Source organism: Solea senegalensis, linkage group LG15 (assembly GCF_019176455.1).
Source record: "Solea senegalensis isolate Sse05_10M linkage group LG15, IFAPA_SoseM_1, whole genome shotgun sequence".
Taxonomy (NCBI): domain Eukaryota; kingdom Metazoa; phylum Chordata; class Actinopteri; order Pleuronectiformes; family Soleidae; genus Solea; species Solea senegalensis.
This window is the reverse complement of record NC_058035.1, coordinates 17,244,127-17,262,054: the sequence shown is the minus strand read 5'-3', so window position 1 is coordinate 17,262,054 and position 17,928 is coordinate 17,244,127. Positions and strand designations below refer to the sequence as shown.

Here is a 17,928-nt window from a genome sequence, read left to right as displayed (position 1 = left end):
TGGTTAAAGTTGTATCAAATAATAATGTGTAACTGTCTGAACAGAAAATCCTATTTTATTCAAGGCTATAATTTAATATACACAACGTCAACTTGATAAATATAAGTCATTTTTCTTTCTGTGTAAATCAATCCAATTTTTCCAAAGAGGTAGAAACACAGCTGTTTTTATTTTGGAAAAATTGTGCTTCTCAACCTCAGTTGAGTTGAGAAACATTCTTTGTTACATCATTCATTCTGAGGTCCCGTCCTCCTACGAGTGGCTCTAAAAAGTGTGGAATTAGTGTTGTAGTTTCAAGCCTCGGACTTAGTGTCACTGGTGGGCACGTAAAAAAAACAAACAATGAAGATATTTCTCGTCTCAGGTGAAACTGAGGTTAGGAAGCACATTTTTCCAAAAATACAACCCCTATTCTAGTAATACATAGCTAAATGCAAATCGGTGAAGAACTCCTTTAACATTAGTCATGGGAAGTACAGTGAGTCTGAAATACTCCTACTTTTCCTAGTACTTTTCTCCTACACCCTGCTTTTCAGATGCTCTGGTGTCATAACTGTTCGCTCAGGAAGTCATTTTCACGGCAAAACAACATGACAACATCACAGCGCCCTCTGATGGACTGTGCGTTAATTACTTCAGACAGTCTCATGTACTTCTATGCTGCATATTCTGAACTCAATATTTAATTTAAAAGTTTGGTTTTGAAATGTATATCCAAATATCAGGTAAAAGTTGCTTATCGATAAATTCATACTCTCATGTTGAACCTATCATCAAAGCTGGTGTTCTGTAGTGGGACAATAAATGCCATTTTTCTGTGATGCGGTTTGTGTCAGACAGGTATGTCAGCCAATAATTTCATGTGGTCTAAATCAAAGGATTAGTTGTGTTTATTACAGTTTTGTCATGGCTACAGACACTGGCTTCTTTTTTCTATTTAAAGGTCCTAGCTTACCTAGCTTTAAGAAAACATCCCATTCTGCTTTGACAGGTTAGATTTTCTCAGACAAAAACACTCAACATAAATGAAGTCAAAAAATACATGTTAGGACCCAGGATTTACTGTAGCAAGATAGGCACATGGCGAGCAGCAACCCAGATGGACAAAGCCTGTAAAAGCTGTTATTTAGGAAAGGAATGCCATGTGTATCCTCGGGAAAACCAGAAGAAAGTTTCAACAGGGACCCAAACACTCAAAACTCAGCTGTAGCTCTCAGTAATGACACAGTAGGCACCAAAATCATCATGTTCACATGGAAGTGGCTCAAAACTGTGGTGTGAAACTGAAATGTAGCGGCTGTATGTCGAATCAGACCATGATGATTTTGGTGTCTATAGTGTCATGACGTAAAGTCAGTCAGTCAGTCACTCACTCCCTCCCTCAAACCATCCAAACTCCACTCAGACAATCTCAAAGCTCCTGATCAAAGTCGACAGTCCCGACAGAAAGAGTCTGTGAGCCACCTGCGGCCAGCGAGCAGCAACTGTACCTGGGCAGAGAGAGGCCTCTGTCCTCAGCCTCTGGATGTCTACGGTCAACACGTCTTCAGTGGTAAGACACCAGCAAAGTGGAAGTTAACAATGACGTATCGCTTCGTTCATATCACACTGTGTACGTGCTGGTGTGCGTGTGTTTCTCACCTGTCTGATCCCAGTAGTCTGAAGATGCGTGTGCTGTCAGAGATTTCCTGTGTGATCTGATAGTTACAGAGTAGAGACAGAGACAGAGACACAGTGTCAAGTTCACCAGAAATAACTAGTTTAAATGGTCTAATATAGAGGGGGTAGTTGAATATGTGGAAGAAAATAGTGATGATCTGACTGATGATTTAATAACTTGGATTTTCAAAAATAACTCAGTGAAAGTATAAAAACAACATTGCATTTCTCCTTACTCAATGTGCAGTATATAACACACATTGCTGTTTATTGGTCAGACAACAATAAATGCTTGGATCATGGTCTTAAACGGCGGTTTTAACGATATAATTTGGAACATATCTGCATTAATTATTAAAAAAAACTATAGAAATAACATTAATGTTATATATTTTGTTGAAATTGTGTCTTACATTAGCCAAAACATTTTGTATACTCTTTAAATCTCCGCATTTGTGTTACATTTTTGTCAACTTTCAATGATGTCATATCCACTTTATCTGTTTACGCTATAACATCCGGGGGGAAATCCCAAATGAGCCATCAGTGTGAGGATGACAGTATTCTCCACTACTAAATAGCAAGTGTGTTGAATTTTGTTTCGTTGTTTGTAATCGTCACACAGACATATTGCCGTTTGCTGCACATTACGCCGCTAAATTTCCCCGCAGAGGAACCAGCTGAGACAACAACATAACAATTAGCATGATGCCATGCTGCTTCCCGACATCATCAAGCTAAGTCTTTTGTTATTGTTTTCCAAATAGAGACCCCTAATGGCAGAGAATACATAATGTTCATCTGAAACGTGTTCCCCAAAAGGTTTTTAAAGTAAACACAAATTCACATTTAACAGAGTAAAATAATAAAGAAAATATAAAAGCAAGTCAGTAGGGAGAGCAGCATCACTGTATTTTGCCCTACGTGTGTGAGCATGTGTAGTATTGTGTGTATTGGGGGTGAATTGTGTACAATAAACCTAATACCACGCTTCATTAATCTGCTTCCATTTGAAGAACCCTAACCCTTTTAACATCTGGAATCATAATCCGACAACATTCTGCCATGCTGCCTGGAAGTGAACCTTGATGTCACGGCCCACATTAAACATCCCTGTTGTACATCTTCACCATAAACAGGAACAAACAAACAAATCAATCGCACCTCATTGGTCTTGAAACTTCTTCCCTGCATGCCATGCCTCCAGAAGGCCAGTACGCTGTCTTGAAGACAAACTGCAAAGAAGCAAACAAAACAAACAAAATAAGGTGATTCTGTACAAATCCATATCAATTAATGTCACTATTCTTTTTGTTTTCAGCCTTTTAGTTCTTGATGTGGACGTACGTCCCACTGTCTCAAATTTGGGATTAGTGTGGTTCTTTTTTATGTTACCTATGGCTTCAATCTGGAAGTTGAAAGTCAGCTCAGCTGACAGCTTTCTGCTGGATTTCAACCGACCCTGGAGGTTCACTATTTTTATACATCCTGGAGACAAACAGAGAGAGAGAGACTCAGGGGCATTCTGGGAAATCTCTGCATTCTGTCCTCAAGCAGACAAATTCTGAGCAATGCAAGTGCAGGGTAGCGTGTCTTGTGTGTTGGACTCACTGTCGAGGCAGACTAAGATGGTGTCTCTCTCTAACTGAGTGACATGGATCACACACGTCTGTGGTGTGTCTGCAGAGAGGAAGACGACAGTTTTTGACCTCGGTTAATTACACATTTAATCAATCAATATATACTTAAATAAATAAATGAAGGAAAAACTGCCGGTCAACCTGATTCTGTGAACCAGGAGCAGGTAGAGTTGGGGTTGACGGTGTCAAACCGGACGACCTGGTTGAGTTCTGTGCCTTTACTGACTGCCACACAGATCAGAGGGTAGGTGTGCTCCGGGACCACCAGCATCTCAAAGACCTCCAAAGGGCACGGCAACGGGAAGTCGATATTCTACAAAGTAAGCGCAAAAGAAAATAAGAGAAGCTTCCATATTACAGTAATAACATAAGACAGTATGTCAGGACATTCTGCAAGGGAAATAAACATTATAACTTCAAATTTGAATTTAAAAGGGCCAGTATGTGGTGCATTGGAGGTTTTGTTACCAATTATTATGTTTGCATATGTGTAAAATTTCTTTAAAATGAAAATTGTTGGGTTTTTGAAGCCTTAAAAAAAACGTTTTATATGTGCTTAAGCAAGGGTTTTGCTTCACATTACAGAAATACAGAATCGGAGCGGAGAGGGTTTAAAAAGAGTCTAATTCCTTTTTGGTGTGAGTGTAGTGTCACTACTTATTATACATTGGACCGAGGAGAAAAATAAACAGACCTTGATGAGCATGAACTTCTGCATTGACTCCACCCACTCCAACAGCATGACACTGGACTGGAAGGCTCCACACAGGTACTTATGACCTGTGTATGGGTTACGCACTGTACAAAGAAAACATGCATCCTCTTTAACGCTTGCAATCTGTGTCTCGGTCATACTTAACACTTTCTTTGCTGGTTAATTTGCCTCTATATGAAGCTGTGAAATATCATGTCATAGATCTTGTGCAGATGTAGATTATATAGAATCACAATAACTCACCGACACAGCACTTTTGGCACCCTTTAGTGTCTGGGATTTTATTGGATACAGAAAACTTCCTATGAGCAGATAAAGAAAGAAATGTGTGAGGGCATTTGGAAAATCAAATGAAGCTTTGGTCGCCTGGTTGGACACTCACCTGGGAATGATCTTATCAGGCAGTTTGTGTGTGGGAATGGCTACTGGTAACTTCTGTAACTGTCGGGCCTGTTCGAACAGACCACTCAGACTGTGGGAGTACAGCTGAGAGGCTTTTCCTGGAAGAGAATGAATAATGACCAGGAGGATGAGGATGTGAGGAAAAAAGCACAAAATCCTTTGAGGAAATTCACCGATAAGAAAAAAAAGAAAAAAGAAAAGAGCTCACCAGATATGGAAAGAAGACAATTGTTCATGACGTATAGCCAAGTACACCGCCGAGGAAAGAGCTGCACACAGACATGAGGTGCAGAGAAAACAAAGATGATGCAGATATGAGCAACTCAGTGTCACGCCACTACCTCAAATCATTTCCTTCAAATGTCCAACAAAACAGGTCGTTTAAATGATTCTGTTTGAAAAAATAAGATTAAAAAAATTCTTATCTTCAAAGACACAATCTTTTGCCTCACCTGTTCCATTGTAGTCTCATGAAGCTCATTAAGATTTAATGTGTAGATCCCCTCTTCAGCTCCAAATATCAAATACTGGTCTAAAATACACACACACACACACACACACAAACAAACAAACATTAGACAATCCTAATAAAATGCTTGTGGTTGGTTTACTTAAAGTTGTAGTGCATAACCTTTGGTATTCCTGGACAGAAGACAATGTAACATCATTTGAAAGCTGCAACAGGCTCTGTCTAACAGTACTAGCAGACCTGACTGTGGGAGTGTTTGTGCGTACACAGTGGCAGCACGGGTGGGCGGGGACAAGAAGCATTCATCCTGTCAAACTGCTGAATGAACCAGGTTTTTTGAGATTGAAGCAGATTTCACTTGCATAGATGCTGGTTTGCACTTCCTTTTGTTCTCATTCTGTTTGTGTGAGGCTGTTGCCTCTGACATAAAACAAATAACTTCCTGTGAGCAACGGGGAGCTGATAGGCTTCATCAGCATTGTGCCAATGGTTTGAATCTAAATATTTACATTTAAAAGTTACACACTACAGTTTAAAGAATATCCCTAATGGAAACTGGTTCATGTTGGTTACCTCTGGTGTCGGGGTTGATCCAGGAAGTGGCACAATGGACCTTCAGCGGGCAGCCATTGAACACCTTGGAGAAACATGCACCCATCTGCAAATGAAGAATGACCGAGTGAGTGCTATGGAATACAAAATATCGTGGACAAAAACTTTATTTTGCTACATAATAAGACTTTAGTTTTGCTAACCTAATGGCACCAAAGTGCTTACTGGTGCAGAAAAGAAAGTTACTTACATGGACTTTGGGTGTAGGTGGGAGGCCATTACTGATCGGCATCTAGGACAGAAGGGTACAAGCATGAAAACACAAAGGATTTTAAACTCTGTACAGATAACCTCTATAGTTGTTCATTGTTGTAGCACCAACTATGTAGACTTTTAAAACTCTACCGGATTTAAATCTTCCACAATAGCTAAACATTTTGGATTTAACAAACACCTTTTTGTGTGAAATAGAACTGGGAAATCAATGGCTTGAGGCGTCCTGAGAGTGTCTGACTTCTGCTCAAAGCCACAACAAGCTGTGTATTCTCAACAATCCTATTAATGAAATAACCAAGTACAAGCTTGATGAAAATATCCAGTGCAGAACTGGACCTATTGTAGAGTCTTTAAAGATAATGTGGGTCACTGCTTTACAGCCAAAGTCTGCTTACCGGAACATCCTTCTTATCTTTCCGTACGGGGACACTAGGGGGCATGGTGGACTGTCTTTCTGCTGGACTGTCCCTCTCACCGTTGTGTGGAGCGTTAAGCCCATTACCTACAACAACAGAGACATAACTCAGTGTGTTAGAGTAACAGACAAACAAAAAACGAGTGCAAAAGAGAGAGAAAGGCATGACGGTCATAAGCAGATGTGAGAGAAGAGATATCGACTTGGCTGCGGAGAAGACTGCGGGCACAGAGAAACAGCTGGTTCCAGTGACTACAGTCTAATCTGCACAATTACAGACATTGAGGAGCGTTAAACTAAAACAGTCACAAACAAATACTGGGAGCAGAGAGGGAGGGAGGGAGGGAAGGAAGGAGGGAGGGAGCAGGCTAGCAGGAAGAATATAGAGGATCGCATATAGTCATGGGAGTGTTAGTGATCAATTATAGATCAATTACGGTTGGTTGAGCTGATAACTCTCTAAATGATGAGATGTTTTGTTGTAGTAATGTGTATAATATTAATAGTATTAATATTGACAATATTTCCTGTCAATATTAGAAGACCTGACACTCACTAACGCACACATCTGCACACACTTTTCTCTACCAAAGTCACTGAATGAGTGCTGAAGAACAGCCACACTGAACATTACTGAGCCATTCTTCTGGCAACTGTGTTGGAAAGCCAAGAAACATATGAATATTACAGGGCCTAGGTTTTAAAGAAGAAACTAAGAACTTATCTTTCTATTTTGGTTTTTAATCAAGTGTATCTGTTGTTGATACCACAGTGGTATTATATTGTGACCTAATTTTATTGCAATTTTGATACATTTCTTTTTTTATAAGACCAATTGTTGACCAAATTGACTGTGTAAAGCATGCTGGGTTGCATCTTTTCATAAAATGGGCTTTAAAAAAGACTTTTATAACAAAAGAAATTATCATTGAATCTGAAATCAAGTAAGAAAAACAAGTAATAAGCTTGGAAGTTATAATCTGACTAGCTGTTTCTTATGATTGCATTTGTGTTGGTGTTCCTGTTCACCCTCTATCATCTCTCATGTAAAGATAACAACATATAATGTTATGTTGTTATTATCAAAAACCTCTGCCTCATAAATAAATGCCAGTGTTATTGTGTTTGATTATCGTCTAATGACACATTTGATTAAGATTTTTAAGAATTAAAAGTAGTTCAGCTGCCATAAGGAAGGGGACAGATCAAATTTGATCACAATAATTTGATAAACAAATGGAAATAATTGAATTTGGTAATGTATAGGACGTTTTTGATGATTACAATTGAGCCAAATTGATTATACTAGTAGGGACATAGAATATGTGCAATTCATATTCGGCCGTGTCTCAAGTGATCATCGTTGTGATCACCTGAGACTTTTTCTCTTTTTCTTTGTTCCTCCATGAAGTGAGGGGAAATGGCTGCAGACTAGTATGTTTGAACTGACTCAACAACCAATCACACTTCAGAAAAGATGACAAACAACCATATTAAGCAGAAGCTGATGGACGGAAGGAACTACAAACAAAACAAAATTGATAAGGCACTATTATTAATGAGCTCATGGAACAGGTAAATTAACCAGACTATTATGGACTGACTGATGGGAGACCACACAACCAATCGAGGGGGATGATAGGGTCTGCGGACACTAGCAATCTACCAATCGGCTGCTCTTACTCGCTTCCTTTTCCTCCTTTTTTTCCTGCTCCTCTTTCACCTCCTTCAGCACCTCCCATGCCTCCTCCAGCTCCTCCTCTGTGTGAGGTGTGTGGAGCCACTCCCAGAAATGCCTAAAGCTCCCATCATCCTCTGGGGCAGAGTTTTCCACGTCCGTGCACTTCGGGCTCTCGTTACCTAGGCTACTGCGGCGGTGGGGCGGCAGCTTCGGGGGCGGGGGACGCGGGGGGACATTGGAGGCAGGTCTAGCTGGGCTCGCTGTCTGTGGGACCGGACAGCGTTTGATGGTCCCTCCACCGCCGCTGTCGTCCTCACTGTGCGAGTGGCTGTCGTCTAGTTTATGCTGTTGCTGGGACGAGCGGATGGACTTGGGCTGAGAAAAAAAAAATAAAGGCAAAAGTTAAATTCTCATTTTCTAAGAAACAAAATCATTTGAAATAATTAACTGGGTGCAGCTGATGAATGCATTTAGCTGTGTGTACCTTGGGAGGAAGTGGGGGTGGGACCTTTGGCCTCATGATGGTGCTCGATTTACTGAAGGACGAGAAAACAGGATTTGAGTCTCTGCTTAATGAGACACCCAAACACATGAGTCACGTTGAGAACAACACAGTCGTGTTTAAAAGCCACCACTTGATTATGTTTAAACTTCTTCTAAAAATCTCTCATTCTAAAAATAGATTATATATAAATCTATAAATTGCAAATATATTGAAGTAACTTGATTTAAAATGTCAATGATCACAGTTTGAAAGACATAACAATCACAGTTTAGCAACATCAAGGCCACTCTCAAACAAGGAAATATGACTTTGCTTAAACAGCTTAATGAATTGTGGTCAAAGAATTTTGTACATTAGTGTACATTTACCCATAAACGAATAAAACATGTACCCTCCTGTAAATAGATCCCAGAAATACATGGGTGGAATTAATACATTCATGATTTGTACAAGGCAACATTTACACCAATGGGACAAACACAAGATAACTAAGAGGGTTAACCACTACATGCAAAGTAATAATGGGATTATAACAATAGAACATTTGTAACGCCTCTGAGAATAAAAGAGCTGATTCTGATAAATAAAAACTTTTACAGATCACAACAGAATATTTAATTTTTAAATTTGTTTCTCATTGCATTCAGGAGATTCCCACATCATGAAGCTTTTTAATCATCTTTGACTGCACTTTTACCAGCAGCATATTCACAGAGACTTACTCATGTTATAGACTGCAAATGTATAGAGGTCACTTGTTATAGACTGACGGAGAATGGTCTGTTCAGAGACCAGTGGAAATGGACAAAGGTGGGAGTCAAACACAGTGAGTGAACACAAATATAAACACACATGGGGATTTTTGCTGGACGGCAGCAGATGAACATATGTCGTTCACCCGTCCCTCATCAATACAGTGACAAGTAACTGACACAGTTTCTCATTTCCGGGGCTGGGAGCTACATAGCTACACTCTGTGGCTGATGCAGAATATGTCAGCTGGAAGTTGTGGTACAGTGGTGGCAGCAAAGAGTCTCCTTTAGATTAATTAATGAACAAAACACTGGGGATATCGGCATACTAAAGGCATCTTAACAGAATATGAGAGGATTTGTGACAAACTATGCTGATTCAACATGCATAATGAGTGGAAAAAAGCTATGGCATTGATTTCTGTTCACTGGTTAACTGTACATACCTATTCAGCATGATCAGCTTATATAAACAGCTAACGATTTACACTGAGAGAGCTGTATATTCAGGCGGTTTTTATTGAAGTGATCCTAAAGACTAATGGACATTTCTGCACCTTAATTAAACATTACATTTACAACATGTAAACAGAACCTATTGCTCTTATTTATCTTATTTGCATTGGCTGCAGTCCATTTAGGAAGTCAGGGGGCATCTATTTTTGTAATCACTGGTGCTGTGTTTGGAAAAGGCCGGGGATATTAGCTAATAAAAGGACTTTCTGGCTTCAGTGGAAATTATCCGTCAAGAAAGAATGTGCCGATCTGCCGCAGACGCTTGGCTTTTACACGTTGAGGGACAAGGCTGGATGCCAAATGCTCAGTTTCATAAAAGGGAGGAGAAGACAGAAGGCAGTGAGCACACTTGTGCTCACAGAACACACACGCATACATGCACACACGTGCACACACATACACACAAACGGAGCAAGAAGGCACACAGATGGCAGAACAAAACATGATAAGAGCAAATAATAAGTCAAAGTCCTGAGAATCTTAACAACAAAACTACACCCAGACCTCGTGTTTTGTGTCAAAATAATTGAACAGATTAATTGAATGAGATATATATATATATATATATATATATATATATATATATATATATATATACACATACATATGTACATATAGACATACATACATATATATATATATATATACAAATATACATATATATACTGTATATATTTACCTTTTTTTTTATCTAGGATAAAAGTTGTTCTGTGCACAAGACAACTATTTTGTGGGAACACGTTGAACACATCTGGTTCCCACTTATGACAATCCTTTGTCTAACTGTGAGGAGACATGTGAATTCAAAGTATCTTAGAAATGTGCACACACAAAATAACACCTTTTGGGACTTAAGGGGCTCTCTCTATTTTAGCTAATTAAATGTGAATTTAATTTTGCTTTTTCGTGAGAGTAAACTGAATATCTCAACATCCTAAAAACATTTGAGGATATTGTCATTTTGAACAAAAATAGTGACATTCAGTATAATATGATGAACCGGGGTTTGATCGTGCAGCTGCATTTGCATGTACTCATTAATGCCTTACCAGTGGCTAACGTTACTCCCTGCACCTGTTTAGTAAATGGCCACCAGGTGAGTTTTGTTTGTGTTAGGGTTACGGTTAGTATCTATTAAACTTCACACGCTAGTCATGGCATGAGAGACACACATGGTATAAATGCACACACACTCACACGGGTGGCAACTGTGGCATGATGGTGAATGTGCTGCATTGAGATGCTTGGATGAAACTGTGAAAGACAGGAAGCTTCCCCTCGTCTCCTCCCCACCAGAGGAGGAGGACGACGAGAAGAAGCTTCCACTTCTAAGGCTGGGAGAGAACTTACTGAGTGTGAGTTTCATCATCATCTGCATCATCCTCATCCTCATCATCCCCTAAGTGTGCCACATGGCCCCTGGGAGAGGAGGTGAAGAGCAGGGTGGGGAAGAAGGGATGGAGAAAGAGAGGGATAGAGTAGAAATGGAGGGTCAAAGTAGGGAGAGATTAGGGAGAAAGGGGGCAAGCAAAGGAGATAAGACATGACAACAGGAGGAGGAGGAGGCAGAAGAGGATTTGGGGAGAGGGAAAAGGGGAGGGAGATCTGAGTGAAGCTTGGTCCACAAACTGGTTCTAACCTCTAAACCCTGGACAGATCTGAAAGGACTGAACAGATAGAAACCAAAGGCAGAGCCTTAACCAAAATCTAAAACACACTTCCAGCGCAACTTTAATGTTTAAAATCATACAGTTCTTACAGATCTACATCGACAACATTCAACTCTTATCAGTCAAAATAAAAGCTTTTATCAATATCAACAGCAAATAGAAGGCCATACTTTCAAAGTGGCTTCTATCAGAGTTAATAATATAACATCTATTCATTCCCTTGTTTCTATTTCTCCTCACACAATGACAGTGTCATTTCCTACTCACTGCTCTGCATCTATTATCTTTTCCCAAGAGAAACACTCACTGTCTCTACTCTGAGCCGTAATGTGTTCTTAGACAGTGAACACCAATAAGAGAATGGACTGAGCCGATTCCATTTAAGGTGAATACAGGAAATACAGGACACACTAAGTGTAAATACATAGGAAACTAGGAAAGGTTGGATCATTAACTGTCACAAGCTAGTCTAAGTCTCTCCACTCACCTGTCTGTCATAGCTAAGCAAGAAAAAATACACTTCCATTTACTGACCCAACATTCTGCCACAAACTTTGTTAACGCTAAAACAAACCAAAAACATTTGACCATATTACGTAAATTGCTCGATTCTACAATTCCCATTATTACACAGAATATAACAGAATTTTACATTGACCATAATTTAAATCATGTAAGAAAAAACATCGATCCTCTAATTCAAATTATGTCACTTTATCTAATCAATAAGGACTTAGACTAACTTTGAAAGTCATTTTGAATTGATCAAAGAATTCAGTACAATACATTTGCTGTAACAATTATTGGAAATAGCAAAGCATAATAATAAGAGTCACTGTCTCTGGTGCAAGTAAGAAGAGTTTCTCCACAGACGTGAGAGTAAAACTGCTGAGTAAACCCACTGCAGCTCTGGCTGAGAAACTGCATAAAGGTGCGTGTGTGTGTGTGTGTGTGTGTGTGTAAATACACACATGAAAAGTGTGAGTGTGTGTGCATGTGTAAGCCATGCTCTGCAGGAAGCTCTTATGAAGCACAGCCTTTTTCATGATGATATCAAAGCGTGATTCAAGCTGCAGAGGGAAAATGAAACCCAGCAGAGTCCAGCCATGTGAGCCTCAAGTCAATACAGCAGCATTAGTCGCATGTGATTGGCCCAATTAGTCTAGCCATTAACAATGATTGGCTGATGGGTGGGCGTGGTTAAAGGATCCGAAAAATGAACACAACCTGGGTCAATCAGGATGTGAGAGGAGTCTGACTCACCTCTGCTGAAGCTCTTCCTCCACAGATTTGAGAAGACTCCTGTTCAAGTAAAGAAAAAACGGAGAAAGACATTTAAAAAAGAAAAGTACACTTCAGAATTTACTCTCAATAGTTTTTTGCTCAAAATAAGAGCAATTTAATTGCAGGTGTTTCCATTGCATATGAGCCATAAGTCTCATAAAGTCTAGTGTAGATGAGATTTTACGAAAAAATGGGATGTCATGACACTCCACTTTGAGGAAGATGGCCAAACGCATTTTGCGTTTCCATGGTTTTGGAACAGTGTTCTCGGCTGCTGCAAATGCTGTTTTTGTGACTGTTTTCAACAGAAGACGAAGGCAGCGGGTGAACTCTGACTACACATACCATGCCATCTTGTCTGAGGTGAACTGGTCATGTGACCCGCCCTACGTCAAGTCCGGTGACACCAGTGTCGTGTAAATGCAAAAAAGGTTTTTCCATCACACTTTTAGCAATATTTGAGAGTTTTTTCAAAATGTAGGAGTTTCCATCACCAATTTTCTATTGCAATATTTAGGTTTCGCGCATTTCTAGGGGTAATGGAAACCCAACTGGTATTTGCCAGTCTATTGTCCCGATCAACCTCATCAGACTATAAATCAACAAGCTTACATCATGAAACCTCCCACAATTAGCCGATCTGCAACTTAGTCCACAACTTTATAAAAACTTTATGCAATATTATGACTAAAAAATGAGACAGACACAACTGCAAATATAGAAGAGGAGAAAATTCAAACCATGGACAGAAAAAAGAATGATAGAAACCAAAGTCACAATGAAAGAAAAGAGGACAGATGATGAAGGGGACACTGACTTGTTTCCTCCCAGCAGACTTGATGAATCATGGCCATACTCCAACTGCAGGTCCTACAAGACAGACGGATGACATTACTACTGTGACATAATAGGTTCATAGATTAAGACATTTAAAATGCATGTACATTCAATTTCTCTGGGTCAAACAAACAGCTCAGTAAATGACACTGAAACAGTGTCTAAAACTGAATGAAATCTTGTTTTAATGGATTACTGCGGTGGCTGTTATTGTAGCAGCAAAAGCGATTACAGTTAGTATTTATACAGTCTAGTACAGATATAACAGCCCCATAAAACAGATTAATCACTTTAAGCATGGTTAATAACCACATAAGAGTTATATGGCCAACAGTGTGCGTATAGATTTCACACTTGCTGAGTTCACATTGTGTAAAAATAATAATAATAACAATAATACTACTACTACTACTAATAATGATAGTTATGGCGATATACAAGTTGTGAACAGAGCTTTTATTGTTATCATTTTTCATATGTAGTTTGTATTTCCATAACTTAGATATGATGCAGTGGTGTTGTGCAACAAAGAGGTTGTTTATTCCAAAGTAACACTCTCTCACCACTACAGGCCGTGAGGGGGTTTGTAGGACACACTAAGGACTGCAAATTATGTTCACACTTTAAACTTATCTCAACTGCTACAAGCACATTCACACTCTTCGATCATGTGGAGGAATCCACACCCTGACAGGCTGCTGTGCCTAGATACAGTTGCTATGCTCAGTGTGATGAGAAACAGCTCTTTACTGGTCAACTTTAATACACTGCCTGGCCAAAAAAAAGGGTCACATCGTTGGACCCCTTTTAGCTTTGATTACGGCACTCATTCACTCTGGCATTGTTTCCATAAGCTGTGTGTGTTGCATTCATTTTTCACCAACATCTTGTATTGATGATGGGAGAGTCGGGACACTGAGCAAAGCCTTCTCCAGCACATCCCAAAGATTCTCAATGGGGTTAAGATCTGGACTCTGTGGTGGCCAATCCATCTGTGAAAATGATGTCTCATGCTCCCTGAACCACTCTTTCACAATTTGAGCCCGATGAATCCAGGCATTGTCATCTTGGAATATGCCCATGTCATCAGGGAAGACCTCATTCTTTGGGCACATAATGTTGCTGAACCTAGACCTGAACGACTGCAGCAACCCCTTACCTATCTGCTTAGTTAAATCCAGGTGGCGACTTTTTTTTGGCCAGCGAGTGTATTTTGAGACATCTGAGACATAGTACTTTCAAAAATATGATTGAAGAAATTGCAGAAAAAGTTTTTCTAAACCTAATCAATTAAAAAAATAAAATCTTTCTGAAAGGCTGTTGGAATTGCAAGTTCAAAGGTTTTTATGTCAAGTACATAGAGCCACAAACATGTACTTTTGAAGAAATTACCAAATGCAATAAACATGCAGTTAACACACACACACACACACACACACACACACACACACACACACACACACACACACACACACACACACACACACACACACACACACACACACACACACACACACACACACAACGGAAAACTAACACTGCACACATGCACACACACGGACACACTTCTGGTCGATTACAGGACATAACAGTTTAGCACACATGTAAGCAGTAAAGCACAGAACAGCGACACACATTCTGCAGACAGAAATATGAAGATATATGTTGAGGTTGCAGTTCTGTGTGTGCATGCGTGCGTGCATGTTATCTCTTTTGGACTTTTGCTGGCATAAAATTGTGACCTTGTTTAATTGTGATTAGGTTAAGATTAGGGTTAGGTATTAACTGGTTATGGTTAAGGTTAGTTAGGGATAATGCTTTGTTTAGGCTGTCAACATGGAGGGAAGTGCCTTAAGAAGAATACCTGAGCAAATGTGTGTGTGCTTACAATTGAATTGTATTGCTTCTAATGTGTGCATAATACAGAAAGTATATCTAGAAACAATATGAAAAACAACACCAACAACTACACCAACATCAAAATGAACTCTTGTCACCATGACAACTATAACACCAATTAGTGAAGCAGCAATCAATGCTGGAAAAAGAAGAGCAAAGTGAACAGTAACAGATGAATGGACCAGTATAGATGAAAATGAGCAAAAATACACGTAGGACATTGACCAGCCAAAGCTATCAGCAGTCTGGAAAATGACAAATAAAAGAAAAAGAGAGAGACAGCATGGGCCAAAAAAGCGACAAAGCCATAAAAAAAAAAGTATTTGTCCTTTGGTAACAGATTAAGAATGAAAAACACAGAATTAAAATAAAGAGCCAATATAGGTGGACATAGGGAGAAGCCAAAAAGAGGAAGAGACAGAGGGAGAGAGACGGATAGATAGAGTACTACCAGATTAGATCTCGCGGTATAGTAGAGCTCCTCAACACAGTCCAGATAGGGCTCAGAACCACACTGGTCAGCAAGACAGAGTGAGAGAGACCTCAGTTAATATATTAACCTGGACTGATGGAGGGAACAGGGCAGGAGAGAGGGACGATAATGAATGAAAAATGGATTAAGGCCAAAAAATGGGCTATGAAGTCCATGGAGGAAGGGGTTGATACTAGAATAATAATCTCAAGAGAAGAGGGGAAGGCTGGGCAATAGATTAACTAAGGGATGGGAGGATTTAATGAAGAGCAGATGGGGGTTAAACAAAATCAGCAAAACTTGGAAAATACATCAATTAAAACAAAATTAGATGACAGGAGCTACATTTAAAACCCTCCATCTAATGCCAAAATTGAATTAACACCACATGTTGCCTTAGTCCATCTTTCCTAGTAAAGGTTTAAATGTACAATACTTACATTTTACACAATCTCTCCATAAAGTCTCTTTGGATAAAGATGCCACAGCTAAATCTTTGTCATGGCAAAAGTAGTAACAGTAGGCTGTTAATGACCTATTAGCATATTAATGTGGTCATGATTTAATGATGCTACATAAGACCTCATAATTGTGAATGGATGAATGATGAAGGGCTAAAAAAAAAACCCCACACAAGTCAGCAGGAAACTGAAGGACAAGAAGACGAATGTCATGGAGGCCTACACTGGAGGGAGGGTGGAGTGATGTACTGTATGTAAAAGAAAAGTAACAGTCTCAATTGGGGAAGAGGGTCACCAAAGTGAGTTTGTGCAAGTGCAAAGAAAGTGCAGAAAAAGTGGGCAGCACAAGGGAACAAACTGCTTTAACACCAATCCCTGCACCATACCAAGTGTTCACCAGCAACGCTTCCTTTTACTTAGCTCTTGCTTTAAGAAAATCACCATAAGATGAAACTAGGGCTCATTAAATACACATTTCTGACGATAATTTATTCTACCAAAATCCACTAGATGAATCACCTAAACTACATAAACTACATTTAAAGCCTGAGTAAGTAAGTCCAGAAACCCTATCAATAGGGTTTGAAAGAATGTAACTGTTATCAGTTACACAAAAGCAACGGAAGTTGTCATCTGGAGTAAACTGCAATTTCTCTGCCAATTTTCTGTGACGAGCTCGCTAACTTTTGACTATTGTCTCGGCTTCACCTGTGTATGTGTCTCGGGGTTGTTGGCAATCAGAATTTTAAGTCCATGTTTCATTACAGCTCATTATCATAGACCTTTGAACCCTACATGGAATAATGTGAGCAAATCAGAATGTCCCGACTTAAATGAATGGCTGAAATTGGGCTTAATTGAATTTCTCAAAGTCATACTACCAGATAATGTCATTGGGAGTTGAGCTACTAAGAATAGAAAAAAGCCAGAACATAGAAGAAGAATAAGACAACAGCCACAGAACAATTCAGGCTGGTACATTTTTGGACTGACAAGGTAACTGATTTTATGTTCCATCAGCTTCAAGAATTGGATATTTTTTAAGTTAGTAGATGGGAGGAGGACTCTGAGTGGTGCTTGACATGCTAATACAGTAATTATCTACACCTTAAACCGGAAAACACCTAATAACCTAACAGAGTGGAAACTGAGACACTTCCTTCAATCACACGATTCCCCACCAATGCTTGTATACTGGGACAAGGGCAGGAGTCAAATTATACAGTGCAGTCGATTTACACCTGTAGCTCAAATTAAATGTGCATGGAAACATACTTTTTGATTGACAACAACATGGATTGTTTGGAGGGGGGGGGATTGTTTCCTGTGATTAGGTGAGAATCTGCCATGCTGGTGAGTGGTGAAGTGGCAACAAAACAAACCATATAATCCCACTCACAAACACACACACATAGAAGATATGGCACAGATGATAACTCACCGGCTCATGGTGGGGCTCCGTCTCCTTTCTCAACGGAGGATCAAACTTCACCTGTCCAACTAAGAAACAGGCAGTGAGAAACAGACAGAGGTGAGAACAGAAAAGGAAACAACATAAGACTGGTATTTCTTACATTACAAACAGCTAACTCTTTTTTTTTTTTAATCATGCTGACCACACTCACAGTTAATCTCTGACAGTGTCTTCCCTTCTCGTGTGCTCCTGCTGGTGGAACGAATACGGTGAGGAACAGAGACCGGAGACTACCAGGAAACAAACAGA

At 39.6% G+C, this 17,928-nt stretch overlaps 1 protein-coding gene across 7 annotated transcripts in view; it reads right to left on the bottom strand.

Moving 5' to 3' along the window:
- The window catches only part of LOC122781652 (mitogen-activated protein kinase kinase kinase kinase 3-like), a 45,065-nt gene that overhangs the window by 5,977 nt on the left and 21,160 nt on the right, over positions 1–17,928 (bottom strand). The window contains exons 13-34 of one of the 7 annotated variants that reach the window (XM_044045534.1): positions 17,831–17,909; positions 17,647–17,705; positions 15,724–15,786; positions 13,354–13,406; positions 12,516–12,554; positions 10,933–11,001; positions 8,294–8,345; positions 7,812–8,184; positions 6,109–6,215; positions 5,688–5,729; positions 5,459–5,543; positions 4,869–4,948; positions 4,625–4,685; positions 4,397–4,514; positions 4,258–4,316; positions 3,994–4,097; positions 3,441–3,612; positions 3,271–3,339; positions 3,055–3,147; positions 2,824–2,894; positions 1,642–1,697; positions 1,491–1,544 (exon numbers count right to left, since the gene is read on the bottom strand). In XM_044045534.1, the coding sequence (XP_043901469.1) occupies positions 1,491–1,544; positions 1,642–1,697; positions 2,824–2,894; positions 3,055–3,147; positions 3,271–3,339; positions 3,441–3,612; positions 3,994–4,097; positions 4,258–4,316; positions 4,397–4,514; positions 4,625–4,685; positions 4,869–4,948; positions 5,459–5,543; positions 5,688–5,729; positions 6,109–6,215; positions 7,812–8,184; positions 8,294–8,345; positions 10,933–11,001; positions 12,516–12,554; positions 13,354–13,406; positions 15,724–15,786; positions 17,647–17,705; positions 17,831–17,909 (1,958 nt within the window). The remainder of the gene's footprint in view (positions 1–1,490; positions 1,545–1,641; positions 1,698–2,823; positions 2,895–3,054; positions 3,148–3,270; positions 3,340–3,440; positions 3,613–3,993; positions 4,098–4,257; positions 4,317–4,396; positions 4,515–4,624; positions 4,686–4,868; positions 4,949–5,458; positions 5,544–5,687; positions 5,730–6,108; positions 6,216–7,811; positions 8,185–8,293; positions 8,346–10,932; positions 11,002–12,515; positions 12,555–13,353; positions 13,407–15,723; positions 15,787–17,646; positions 17,706–17,830; positions 17,910–17,928) is intronic. The other 6 variants (XM_044045539.1, XM_044045535.1, XM_044045540.1 and 3 more) reach the window with 6 other exon arrangements.